At 46.9% G+C, this 13,954-nt stretch overlaps 1 protein-coding gene across 1 annotated transcript; it reads right to left on the reverse strand.

Annotated features, from left to right (window-relative positions):
• Positions 1 to 7,047: 7,047 nt before the first annotated feature.
• Positions 7,048 to 13,739, reverse strand: LOC120903815 (uncharacterized protein K02A2.6-like). Its single transcript, XM_040313442.1, has one exon. It carries the CDS (start codon positions 8,903 to 8,905, stop codon positions 7,067 to 7,069), a length of 1,839 nt encoding a protein of 612 aa, XP_040169376.1. The 5' UTR covers positions 8,906 to 13,739; the 3' UTR covers positions 7,048 to 7,066.
• Between the last annotated feature and the right edge of the window lie 215 nt (positions 13,740 to 13,954).

Here is a 13,954-nt window from a genome sequence, read left to right on the forward strand (position 1 = left end):
TATAGTGGTTATATATATATATTTTTTGCCGAAATCTGTCTCGAGTTTTTGTGTCTCGTCATACACACACACACACACAGCGCGGGGAAAGTGATCGTTCACTCTATCATGTCGCGATTCCCCACCCCGCCCGGCGCTAGGGATGAGGATGCGCTACATGATAGCTGAACCAGCCTTTCTTCCGATAAGGTAGCCGTACTCGCTCGTGCGTGAGGGGGGGTGGTGGGGGTTGGTGGAGGGTGCGTAATCGCGTGCGCGACTTCGGGGGCGCGTGCTGTCGCGCGCGCTTTCGTGGGTGCGTGCTGGCGTGCGCGCTTTCATGCTCGCGGGCGCGCGTACGTGCGTGTGTGTGCGTGCGTGCGTGCTGGCGTGCGCGCGTTCATGCATGTGCGCGCGCGTGCGTGTGTGTGTGTGTGTGTGTGTGTGTGTGTGTGTGTGTGTGTGTGTGTGTGTGTGTGTGTGTGTGTGTGTGTGTGTGTGTGTGTGTGTGTGTGTGTGTGTGTGTGTGTGTGTGTGTGTGTGTTTGGAAACCCCATAACTATTTGATTCTGATGCGTACATTTTCATCCGCTGCGGCTACAAAGTCCATGCATTTTCGATTTCGCTACCTGAGAGACAACACAACTATCGAAATGGCACCACGATCTTTATGATCGATTCTTCTGTTGGGGGTGTTAAAAAGACACATGATTTAAGCAAACGTGCGTGTGATTTGTTGCACATTTATTTCTAATTCAGCTAGCGGACGCAAGTGAAAACAACATTTTGAATTGAATTTAAAAGAGGATTCTTGATTTGTTTATTACGGTGCGCGTATGATACTGCACCTGTCCGTCCAGAATCTGGTGGTTTGTTGGCTTAGAGTCGTTATCATGACGCCGATTGACCAGCAATGCTTTGGAATGGGTTCGGATCGGTAGGTTCATGTTTTGATCGAGTGCATTCCGTGCATTTGTCGCGCCACAGCGGTAGACCAGGCAGCAAAAAAGTCAAGACAAACTCTTACCCGGGTGTGGACTGCTACGCTAAGTTCTTTTTATTATTATTATTATTATTATTGGCGTAATGGCCTACGCGATCATGCCGGTCTTTTCAGGACTTGAGTACCACGTAGCCGGAGCCGGTGGCTAATCCCTTGCTACGACGGCCGGTTCATACGCGATTAGAACCCACGACGGGCATGCAGATGTGCGGAATGATGGCGGTGCCGCGGTACCGCTCCTATCCAGTGTGCAACCTGCATACTGCCACACTGTATCCTGCTCGATGCATACGCTGCAGGCAGAGGGAAGGATGCACCTCCACGATAAAAAAAAACACGGCCATGAACCAGCGGCGGACCTAACGATAGGCGGACTAGGCGGTCGCCGAAGATCTCTATAGTATGCCGTATGTCTACAAGTGGACAGATTATTAGCGACAAGGGCAAGATGGTATTTAGGGCTTCGTGGCTGGAGAACCATTTGCACCTCCCCCTCCCCCCATGGCGACAACAATTTTAGGGCCTGTGACTAATGATCGTAGGGGTCCCATGGCCACCCCCCGCCCCCCATCCAGGATGCTGGTTTCACAATCAGGTTGCGTTCTTGATGCTGGTGGAACGGAAAGTGCGAAAATCAACGCCGGGCTGAACGTGTCAATGCGAATTAGAATTCTGCGCGATGCACAACAAACCCTCCTGCGTAAACTAGCGATTCCTTAGTCATTTTTACATTGCAGCAATTGAACTTATTGCGCTTTTTTGGTTTGATTTGTGAAAATGCAACTTCATCGCCGCAATATTTGTTAACGGCATTTTTAGGCGCCACAACAGCTCGCGAGCGTTGACCACACGCGAGAAAGAGATAGCGCTATGGAGGGAAAAAGCACGGACGACGGCTGACAGCGATTGGCCGTCTGGCGCACCAACACATCCAAACCTTCGGCAGCGCGCTCAGGCGAGGGGTATGAGACGGAGCCAGGGGCGGGCAGCTCGACGAGCTGCTCGACAAATTTGCCGTTGGAGAGAAAAGGAAGGCATGATAAAATTCTCAGAACGCCATAACGCCTTCCGTCGCTTTGCACAGCGGGGAGCCTTACTTTTACCCGATAAGAAATCATTTTCCAACTCCCAATTGAAAGAGCTTAGATGATCGTTTTATACCGTTCACTTCTTTCTAGAAATAATAAAGCATCGTTTTGTGATAACCAAACAGCATAGCGATTGTTATCTTTTTTTGTTGATAGTTTAGTATAAATCATAATTCATGTCATAATTCACAGCATTTACATAGATATAGGTACACTTAAAGTAATGGAAGTATTTACAGGAAGTTTAATAGGTTATTCAGTTCGATGGTCACAGATTTTGCTCAGATATCTTAAAGTATTATTGTAGTGATTTTAATTAATCACTCAGTTTGGTTTTCACAGCCTTTTCCTAAATTTTCAAATGTTTAAAGCAATATAATAAAAAAATAATTCATTGTGAGATTAGATACGGCCTTATATCTATCTTTAAATAAATAGGTATGTTTTAAAAAATGTGACCGTATTAAGTATAGTAAAGTAATATTACAGCCTGTATAGTTCATTCATGATAGTTCATAGATTTACGTACATTTAAAGTTTTTGTGTTCTTTGGTTAAAACGTATATTTCTAAAAGTAACACATTAAAATATTAGTATAATATAAATAAACAACACGATATATTAAAACGGTAGGGAAGCGATACTGTCTCGTCGACGGTCGGTACAGGAGAGAGCCTTTCTCCCGTTCGCTCTCCAGCATCCCGGTGCACACGTCATCAAAGTGACCAGCAACTGTCACCTATGAGAGGCACATACGAGGGCTGACAATAAAGTAAGGTCTCCATTTTTTTTCATAGAAAATGACATTTATTTACAAAAAGCGATACACCGTTGGAAAGGCCAAGGTCTTGGCTACTTTTCTACATAATCGCCATTTTTTCAACACCTTGTGCATCCGCACGATGAACTTGTCTATGCCGGCAGAATCCGCCTCGCGCAGCCAGGTGTTGACCGCTTCATGTGGTCTTCGGTCAGCTGTTTCGGCACCCATCGGGCAGAAACTTTGTGGTACTGCAAGTTGTTCACAAGGATATGACGGATTGTTTCGCTGCTACACACTCCTCCAAGCTTCTCTTCCAAGTCCCTAATTATCGCACGGCGGTTTTTGAGCATTTCTGCCTCCACTGCTTGAACAATCGCATCCGAGACCGACGGTCGGACTTCTCTCCTCGTCGTGAACATTAGTGCGCCCGGAATTGAACTCGCGGCTCCAATTACGCACGTTTTTTATGTCCATACACTTTTCCCTGTACTCTTCAACTAGTTGACGATGGATTTCAATAGGTGTCACCTTTTTCGCACTCAAAAACGTATTACAGAACGCACTTCGCACTTGGACGCTGACGCGAGGGGTACCTCCATCGTTGACGGCTGCTCAGCCAAGACTGAGCGGTCGGGGAAGCCTCACCCAGCAGCAAAGTGGTAGTGGGGAAACCAAGGAACACGGCGGTGTTGCCAGATTTCGCTTAGCGCGTGATCCGGCGAAGTTGCAGCGTTGGAGACCTTACTTTATTCTCAGCCCTCGTATTTCGTGGTAAACACAGGTTCCCAACATCCCCCCTTCTTTAGATTCGCTTGTACGCTGCCATCCACTGAGGTGATCTTCGAACCCGCGAAGATCGACGTAGAGGTTGTACAGGCGAAGGCGTGCCACTGTCAACCGTTTCAAACCCTGGCGAGGTCGGTGACAAGAACGCTTTTGCAGACCGCTGCGATGATGATGACGATAAAGTTGGGGACGATGACGATGGGGCTGGAGACGATGACGATGGGGGTGACGATGACGATGAAGATGGGGACGATGATGATGATGATGATGATGATGACGTTGGGCACGATGACGATGAAGAAGACGTACAATCTTTTGCAGTTTCTGCCACATGTTGACTAGTAGTTTGATAAGCGTCTGGATAGTGGACTTCCTCAACCATGTTCCATGCATCTAACAACACATTCAAAGGCAACGATGTATTTGAAGTGTTATCCAGCTGGGCTGCGACCTTACTGGTGTTATTTCTATCAACTCGTTTCTGCAACTGGTTAACGTGTGAACGTATCTTCCTGTTTTGCTCAATAGTTACTTCATACATCACTCTACCGATGCGTCCGCTGATTATACCTGGAACCCATCTCCAGCTATTCCGACGATATTGCTTTGCATACACCAGGTCGTTCATCTTAAATTTTCTCGGATTACCTTCTGATACAGGATCTAATCTTTGTGGTGGACGTAGCAGTTCCAAGCAAGTTCTTATCTTTCGGCTGAACATCAATTCAGCAGGCGATTTCTGCTCCAACAGTTTGCTCGGCGTACTCCTGTATGTCAATAGAAAGGTATCTAATGCTTCTGATACGCTACTTCCCCCTTCTCTTATCTTCTTAAGCGCCCTTTTGAAGGTGTCGACGAATCTTTCCACCTGTCCGTTCGACTGCGGATGAAAGGCTGCCGTACGGATATGCTCAACACCATTTGTGTTGTCCCCACCCCGCCCGGCGCTAGGGATGAGGATGCGCTACATGATAGCTGAACCAGCCTTTCTTCCGATAAGGTAGCCGTACTCGCTCGTGCGTGAGGGGGGGTGGTGGGGGTTGGTGGAGGGTGCGTAATCGCGTGCGCGACTTCGGGGGCGCGTGCTGTCGCGCGCGCTTTCGTGGGTGCGTGCTGGCGTGCGCGCTTTCATGCTCGCGGGCGCGCGTACGTGCGTGTGTGTGCGTGCGTGCGTGCTGGCGTGCGCGCGTTCATGCATGTGCGCGCGCGTGCGTGTGTGTGTGTGTGTGTGTGTGTGTGTGTGTGTGTGTGTGTGTGTGTGTGTGTGTGTGTGTGTGTGTGTGTGTGTGTGTGTGTGTGTGTGTGTGTGTGTGTGTGTTTGGAAACCCCAAAACTATTTGATTCTGATGCGTACATTTTCATCCGCTGCGGCTACAAAGTCCATGCATTTTCGATTTCGCTACCTGAGAGACAACACAACTATCGAAATGGCACCACGATCTTTATGATCGGTTCTGCTGTTGGGGGTGTTAAAAAGACACATGATTTAAGCAAACGTGCGTGTGATTTGTTGCACATTTATTTCTAATTCAGCTAGCGGACGCAAGTGGAAACAACATTTTGAATTGAATCCAAAAGAGGATTCTTGATTTGTTTATTACGGTGCGCGTATGGTGCTGCACCTTGTTGGTAGTGGGGAAACCAAGGAACACGGCGTTGACGTTGGGCACGATGACGATGAAGAAGACGTACAATCTTTTGCAGTTTCTGCCACATGTTGACTAGTAGTTTGATAAGCGTCTGGATAGTGGACTTCCTCAACCATGTTCCATGCATCTAACAACACATTCAAAGGCAACGATGTATTTGAAGTGTTATCCAGCTGGGCTGCGACCTTACTGGTGTTATTTCTATCAACTCGTTTCTGCAACTGGTTAACGTGTGAACGTATCTTCCTGTTTTGCTCAATAGTTACTTCATACATCACTCTACCGATGCGTCCGCTGATTATACCTGGAACCCATCTCCAGCTATTCCGACGATATTGCTTTGCATACACCAGGTCGTTCATCTTAAATTTTCTCGGATTACCTTCTGATACAGGATCTAATCTTTGTGGTGGACGTAGCAGTTCCAAGCAAGTTCTTATCTTTCGGCTGAACATCAATTCAGCAGGCGATTTCTGCTCCAACAGTTTGCTCGGCGTACTCCTGTATGTCAATAGAAAGGTATCTAATGCTTCTGATACGCTACTTCCCCCTTCTCTTATCTTCTTAAGCGCCCTTTTGAAGGTGTCGACGAATCTTTCCACCTGTCCGTTCGACTGCGGATGAAAGGCTGCCGTACGGATATGCTCAACACCATTTGTGTTACAGAACTCTGCAAAGTCTGCGCTTGTGAATTGAGTTCCATTATCGCTCACGAGGACAGTTGGCATACCGAAACGTGCAAATATATTGCGAAGAATGCGAATGGTGGCTGTTGATGATATTGTCCTGGTAGGGATGATTTCCGGCCACTTTGAAAAAGAGTCGATCGCTAGCAGAAAATAATCACCCTCGATAGGACCTGCATAGTCCACATGCACTCGCTGCCACGGCGCATTCGCTTTCATCCAACAGATTGGTAAACTAGATACAGGTGATTTGGCTGCCATTGCACACTGTCGACACGATTTAACAAGGCTCTCAATCTCCGAATCAAGGCCAGGCCAGTACACATAGCTTCGAGCCAGGACCTTCATCCGTTCTATCCCTGGATGGCCTAGGTGTAGCTGCTGCAAACATTTGTATCGCTGCGACGATGGTATTATCAACCTTTCTCCAAAAAGGAGACAATCACCAAATGTAGATAAGGACTCACGCCTATTGTGGAAATTGCTCAAAGTCCTGTCTCTCACTGCTGCATGTGGCCATCCATTTCTAGTGAATTCATACACCTTCCGCAATTGAGCATCATTTTTCGTTTCGCGTTCAACATCACTGAACTTCAACGGTAGGGCTTTACTCACACTGTTCACAACAGATCGTAAGTCTTCTTCTATTTCAATGCTTGCGATCACGTAGTCATCTTCAGGTTTTTCATGTTTAGCTATTAGTCTCGACAACACATCGGCATTACCAAACTTGTCTGTAGGCACGTACTCCAATTGAAATTCATACAGAAGCAGCGTTAATGCATAACGCTGTAACCGGTTGGCAGTATACACTGGAATACCAGTTTTGGATCCAAATATTCGCAGCAGCGGCTTATGATCCGTAGTCGAAAATGCCTTCCATAAACCAGCCTGTGAAATTTGGTCACTGCGAATATAATAGCTAAACCCTCTCGATCTGGTTGACTATGCTTTTGTTCTGTTTTGGTCAACGTCCGTGATGCATGCTGCACAACCTTGATCGACCCGTCTTTGAACCTATGACTAATAGTCGCTCCTAATGCGAAGGAAGAGGCATCCGCCGCAACTATTATCTCTTGACGCGGATCGTAGTGAGTCAGGAGCAGGTCTCATCAAATAATTGCCTTGAACTGATCAAAAGCATCTTGACATTGTTTTGTCCACGTAAAACTCGCTCCTTCCTTAAGAAGACTATCCAGCGGATGACGTAGCATACTGATGTTTCTTACAAACTTGCCGTAATAGTTCACTGCTCCAAGGAACGATCTCACTCCTGTTACATCAGTAGGAACTTGCAAGTTGAGGATAGCTTCAATCCTAGCAGGGTCTGGTCGAAGTCCCTTCGAATCTAACAAATGGCCCAAGTACTTTATCTGCTTCTTTTGGAACGAACATTTATCCAATCGTATGGTGAAGCCAAATTCCTCAATTCTTTTAAGCACAGCTCGAAGATTTTTCATATGGGCTTCTTCATTTGGTCCACCAACCACAATGTCGTCCAAATAAACAGCAACGCCACCCAGACCTGCCAGCATAACCTCCATCAGCTGCTGAAAAGCACCCGGTGCTGTTTTCACTCCTGGGGGTAATCTGTTGTACGCGTACAAACCTCTATGTGTATTAACAGTTAGCAGTTTCCGGCAAAGTTCCTCGACCTCTACTTGAAGGAAAGCATCCGAAAGGTCTATCTGGCTAAAAACCGTACAGGTGGCCAGACTTGCAAATATGTCTTGAGGAAGAGGAAGCGGGTATTGGTGAGGTTGCAGCATGTCGTTCAAGCCCGTCGAGTAGTCTCCGCACACTCGTATAGTTCCGTTTGACTTATGCACAACAACAATTGGCGTCGCCCATTCTGAATAATCCACTTTGGAAATTATTCCATCGTTTTCCAGCCGTTCAAGCTCCTTGTCCACCGCTTGAAACATCGCATAGGCTACAGGCCGCTTCGGACGAAAAACAGGCGTTGCACCTTCTTTCAGCTCCAACTGAATTTTCGCCTTAGTGCAGCAACCTAGCTTGCCGGAAAAAAGTTTTGGGAACTCCTTCTGTAATATTGCACTGCACGGTTCATCCAAACCAACGCGATTACAAACTGACGTCAGCGGCACATCCCAAAGGTTGAATATATCCATGGCATCTTTCCCAAAAAGTGCCAAATCCGCCGTAGTTACTCGAATCACGCAACTCATGCATTGTTCCGCTACGATCATGGAACCAGCAAATTCGCCTAAGATGTGCAACAAATCACCAGATGCAGTTCTCGCTTTAACCATTGAAGGTTTCAATACAGGTTTTTCAACATGATGCCACAGTCTACGCGAAATAATCGTTATATCAGCGCCTGTATCAAGCATCATTTCCAACGGTGTGCCATTGATGACAACTCTGACGCATTCACGTCCACTCCTGACCGTATTAACCGTCACGCTTCTTACATTGCGATTTTGCCTCATTCTGTTCGTCCACAGAGACGCTGCATTGCAAAATCCTTCCTTATGTCCAAACTTAAAACACTTGCTGCATTTATGATGCTTAAATGTGCATTTTCTAGCCCAGTGGCCTTCGCCGCATAAAAAACATTGCACTCTACTCTGCTTTTCCGGACGTTGGTGTAGCTTCCGACTACCTTGCCACTTTCCCTTAGTGCTTCGACACTTTTCTTGGCCAATCATTTGGACTTTACTTTCACCCGCAAGCAAGGTTGTATCTCTTTTGAGGTTCGTTAGTTTTTCACACAGCTCCGCTAGTTGTGCCAGAGTAATATCCTTCTTTTCTTCCATACGGCTCAGCAATTTCATGCGCACATCGGCATCCTGCTCATCTTTCAGGCCACACACGAAAATCAAACACTTCTGTGTCTCTATGCTGAGCCCGGCTAGTTCCGCTTCTTTGGTAGCCTTATTTATCCGGCACGAAAACGTAACGTAATCCTCAGAGCTCGTTTTTTGCATTTTATAGCACTTATATCGCTTGCTGACGCACGATTCTTTTGATCCAAACAGCGCGCGCAGTTTCACTACTGTTTCCTAGAAACAAAAATCTCTTGCTTTCTGCGGCAATATATAACTGTTGTACCGCTCATGTTCTGCCACTCCAAGTTTCCGCAACAACAATCGCACCTTGGTATCATCTGGCAATTTAGCAGCATCCTTCTCAAAAAGCCCCTCGAACCGGCTATACCACGCAGCAAAGGTAACATTTTCCTCAGGATCGTACCGAAACTCCGTCACTTGTTTCGCCAATGATTCGACTAAAAACTCCGGCCCGTTCGGCTCACGCACGTTCATCGACGACATCATCCGGGTTAAAAAACTTTCCTGCTGCTTCATAAATGCTTCCTGCTGTTGGTGTAGGATGCTCTGCTGCTGCTTGAACATTTCATGTATCCAAGCGGTATTCGGATCAGGGACGCTGCTTTGCCGGTGGCTTTCATGGCTGCTCCGCGATGGCTGTTGGTCACTGTTGGGGTCATTTGAGTTCAGCATCGTGTATCTTCTAACGTGGTTTTGTGCGTCTACGTTGTCAGGGCGTTTTTTTCTCCTCGTCGCCACTTTTGTGTTCTTTGGTTAAAACGTATATTTCTAAAAGTAACACATTAAAATATTAGTATAATATAAATAAACAACACGATATATTAAAACGGTAAGGAAGCGATACTGTCTCGTCGACGGTCGGTACAGGAGAGAGCCTTTCTCCCGTTCGCTCTCCAGCATCCCGGTGCACACGTCATCAAGGTAACCAGCAACTGTCACCTATGAGAGGCATATATTTCGTGGTAAACACAGGCTCCCAACAAAAGTAATATTACACTTCGCAATTAACAGCCATTCATAAGTTTACGCAATCATATTAAAACTTACTATAGATTTTCTTCATTCCATTGATAAAGGGTAGGGAGAATCTTTTCAAATGCACATTTGTTGTGTTTAATTAATAGTATATTTTCCAAGGTATCGTCGTTTAGCTTTGTTCGTTTGTCTGAAAGTACTTGAACTGTTACAACTTAATTAGGCCATACGGCCCGTTGAAGATTAATAAATAATAATAATAATAATAAACTAAGAGCGCTAAAAGCTCGCTCCACCGACACTTGATTCGACGGAACTGCTAGAAGTACTGTGACTATCTCGCATAGTTTAAGGTGTGTATATTTCCGCGACAAGGAACAAGGACAAGAAAAAGGAACTGCAAAACCCTCTCATCGGATGTAAAGACTCGAATTGCATTCGATGAGGCCTGGGCCCGCGGTTTCGATATAGCAGCACTTCAGGAGGTGTGCTGGAAAGGCGTGACGGTGCGCCAGTACCGCAGCAACTGCACGATCTACCAGAGCGCTGAAGAGACGCGCGAGCTCGGTACTGCGTTCATGGTGCTGGGTGCGATGCAGCAGAGAGTGATCGGATGGTGGCCGATCAATGAGCGAATATGCAGGTTGAGAATTCGTGGCAGATTCTTCAACCTGAGCATTATAAATGTGCACAGTCCGCACCTTGTGAGCACCGATGACGAGAAGAAGACCTTCTATACGCAGCTGGAGTGGGAGTACGACCGCCGCCCAAAACATGACGTGAATTTCGTCATCAGAGAGACCTTAATGCTCAGGTCGGACAGAAGGAGGCGTATAAACCAACGATTGGAAGCTTCAGCGTCCACCAGCTGACTGATGACAACGGCCTCAGGCTGATAAACTTTGCCTCCTCCAAGCACATGAGCATCCGCAGCACCTTCTTTCAGCATGCACACCGTCATAGTTGCACCTGGAGACACCCGAAGGGTGATTCTAAGTCCCAAATCGATATCGATCTGATTGACAGAAGGCACTTATCGGATATTATCGACGTTAAAACGTGCAGAGGCGCAAACGTCGACTCGGACCATTTCCTGGTCATGGTAAAGCTGCGCCAGAAACTCTCCGTGGTTAACAACCAACGGAGTCAGTGCACCAAGGCTCAACCTGAACCGGTTGAAGTGTGCTGATGTGGCGGAGGGGTATGCGACAGCGTTCGAGGAAGCGAGAACAACATCGCCGCTATGCCCCTCGCAGACCACTGGCGTATGGTGGAACGAGCCATCAGCACTGCAGCCGAACACAAGATCGCTTACCACGCAGAGAGAAAAAGGAATGGTTCGACGAAGAGTGCAGACGAGCACTACCCGAGAAGAATGCAGCGCGCGCCCGCATGCTACGGCATGAAACTCGTCAGAACGTGGAGATCTACAGACGACTTAGGAAACAGCAAACCATGCTCTTCCAGACCAAGCAGCGCCGTTTTGAAGAGTCAGACAAACAGCTGCTGGAGCAGCTTTCTCAGTCGGGGGACACCCGCTTGTTCTACAGGAGATTGAAGGAGGAATGGAGCGGGTTTGCTCCTAAAACCGCAATGTGCCGGGATGCGGAAGGAAATCTCCTGACGGACGAGCGGGAGGTGATCGAAGAGTGGAAAAGCTACTACGAAGGATATCTGAATAGAGCAGAGTCAGGAGAGGCTGGTGCAAGAGGCAGAACAAGGCAACCACCACAGCAGCAGCACAGCAGTAACAACACCAACAGCATCGGCGCAGACGACGAGGTGCCCCCGCCATCTCTGGATGAGAATGCCAGTGCCATCAAGCAGCTTAAGAGCAATAAGTCTGCCGGCAGCGATGGAATGGCAGCCGAGCTCTTCAAGAAGGGGTCGAAAAGGCTTCCGTCGAAATACATCAGCTGATCGTAAAAGTCTGGGAGCAGGAGGAACTACCGGTGGAGTGGAAGCTGGGTGTTATTTACCCAGTCCACAAAAAGGGCGACAGGCTGGATTGCTCGTATTTCCGAGCCTTCACTGTCCTGAATGCCACCTACAAGATCCTGTTCCAGATCCTGTTCTGCAGACTTGCGCCCCTTACTACAAATTTTGTCGGCAGCTACCAAGCTGGGTTTGTCGGAGGCAAATCCACCACCGACCAAATTTTCACTCTACGGCAGATCCTCCAGAAGTGCCGAGAGCGCCAGATCCCAACGCACCACCTGTCACTGACGAAAATATAATATTTGTACTAGCCAGGTAGTGGTTCGCCACCCTCTACTAGTTTGACTCCTCTGGTCTAACGATGTGCCACTCTCAGGAGTCTAGGATGAGAGAGAGAGGCTAAACGTGGCAGAATGGCATGTTAGAAGGAGAGGGCAAGCTAGGAATGAGCGAACGGCTAGGATCGGTTCAACGGCGCGCGCTCTCGAATTGCTCTTTTCGGAAGAGCAATGGCCGAGATGCGCGCGTAAGCGTATCCTATCTTGCTTACGGAAGTAAGCAACAATAGAGAGCATAGGAAGTAATAAGGGATAAGGGATAAGGGATAAGGATTAATTAATAGTAAGAAATGAATCGAATTATGTGAAGTTAGGAAATTGAAGTTGGGTCATACAATTATTTAAGGATTAGTAAGGTAGAATTTTAGGTTTAATTAATTAATTAGGAAACTAAGCTAGTTTAGGAAGTAAATAAAAATGTTAGGCCGGCCTTCTCACGTAAGTGTAAATTACGCATCGCTACAATAGCACGCGTTGCGAGAAGGGCTCGCGAATTAAAAATGAGCAATAAATTGAACTTCTCACAGCCAAAGAAATAAGCCTTATTTATTTGGTTGGCTTTGGGATCGAAAGGATCAGAGTTGCTTCCAATCGTCCTCGCTTCGACGAGAGCACTGTTACGGGTTAATTGCCCTGACGTGCTGGGAACACCACCTGTTCATCGACTTCAAGGCGGCCGACGACACCATAGACCGGAGCTATGGAGCATCATGCAGCGGTACCACTTCCTTGGGAAGTTGATCCCGCTGTGAGAGGCAGAATGGGGTGCAGTGCAAGGTGAGAGTATCGAACTTGACGTCGGAATCGTTCGAATCTCACAGGGGTCTGAGGAAAAGTGACGGATTCTCCTGTCTGCTGTTTAACATCGCTCTGGAAGGTGTCATTCTAGGCGCGAAGCTAGGCAACGACATCCGTGGCACGATCTTCTACCGATCTCTCCAATGTCTTGGCTTCGCGGATGACATCGACATCATCGGCAAGACAACAGCGAAGGCATGTGAGGCGTACACCGGCTCAAACGTGAAGCAGCAAGAATTGGATTGAGAATCAATGCGACGAAGACGAAATACCTGCTTGCCGGTGACTCAGACCATCTGAGAAGCAGTGTATTAGTTGACGGCGACAGTCTCGAGGTGGTAAAGGTGTTTGGTACCTCGGGACGGTCGTTACATCGGACAACAACATCAACAGCGAAATCCAGAGACGAGTTGTGCAGGGAAATCGTGCATACTATGGGCTTCACCGAATGCTGAGATCCAGAAGACTTCGAGCCCGCATGAAATGTGAGATATATTGCACATTGATTCGCCCGGTGGTTCTCTACGGACACGAGTCCTGGACTATCCGAGCGGAGGATGTAAACGCTCTGGGTGTTTGGCGGTGTGTTCGAGCATGAAGCGTGGAGGAGAAGGATGAACTACGAGCTTGCTGAGCTGTATGGCAGACCGATGGCGATCAAACGAAGCGAGACCTGTCGGAGATCATGGATGAGAGGCTGCAGCCAGGGACCGAGCATCCTGGAGAATGATTGTTGAATGGGCCATGTCACCCCAACGAGCTCCATCTTGAGCAGGCCAACAAGAGAGAGAATGAAAAGAAAAGTAAAGAACAAAGATTTCTCATATATTGCGCCTACCACAACTATATGGACAGTCGTTTTTCGTGATTTGCGGAAAATCCATAAGAGATAAATAAAAACAGTGAATGTATGAGTTGTATAGAACACAGTTTTACATTTTCTTATATATTTTAAAATTCGATTTAAAATTCAAAAATATAAATAACATATTCAAGAAATGTTTTCAAGAAAAATATTTGTTAACGATTGTAAAAAAGTGTTTTTATAATTTATTTTAAGGTTTTATAAGTTTTATGAGACTAATTATCAAGCTATAATTTTTTTAAATATGAAAAAAAAATTTTCGCCTGTAATGAT

The sequence above is a fragment of the Anopheles arabiensis genome, chromosome 3, assembly GCF_016920715.1.
Source record: "Anopheles arabiensis isolate DONGOLA chromosome 3, AaraD3, whole genome shotgun sequence".
Taxonomy (NCBI): domain Eukaryota; kingdom Metazoa; phylum Arthropoda; class Insecta; order Diptera; family Culicidae; genus Anopheles; species Anopheles arabiensis.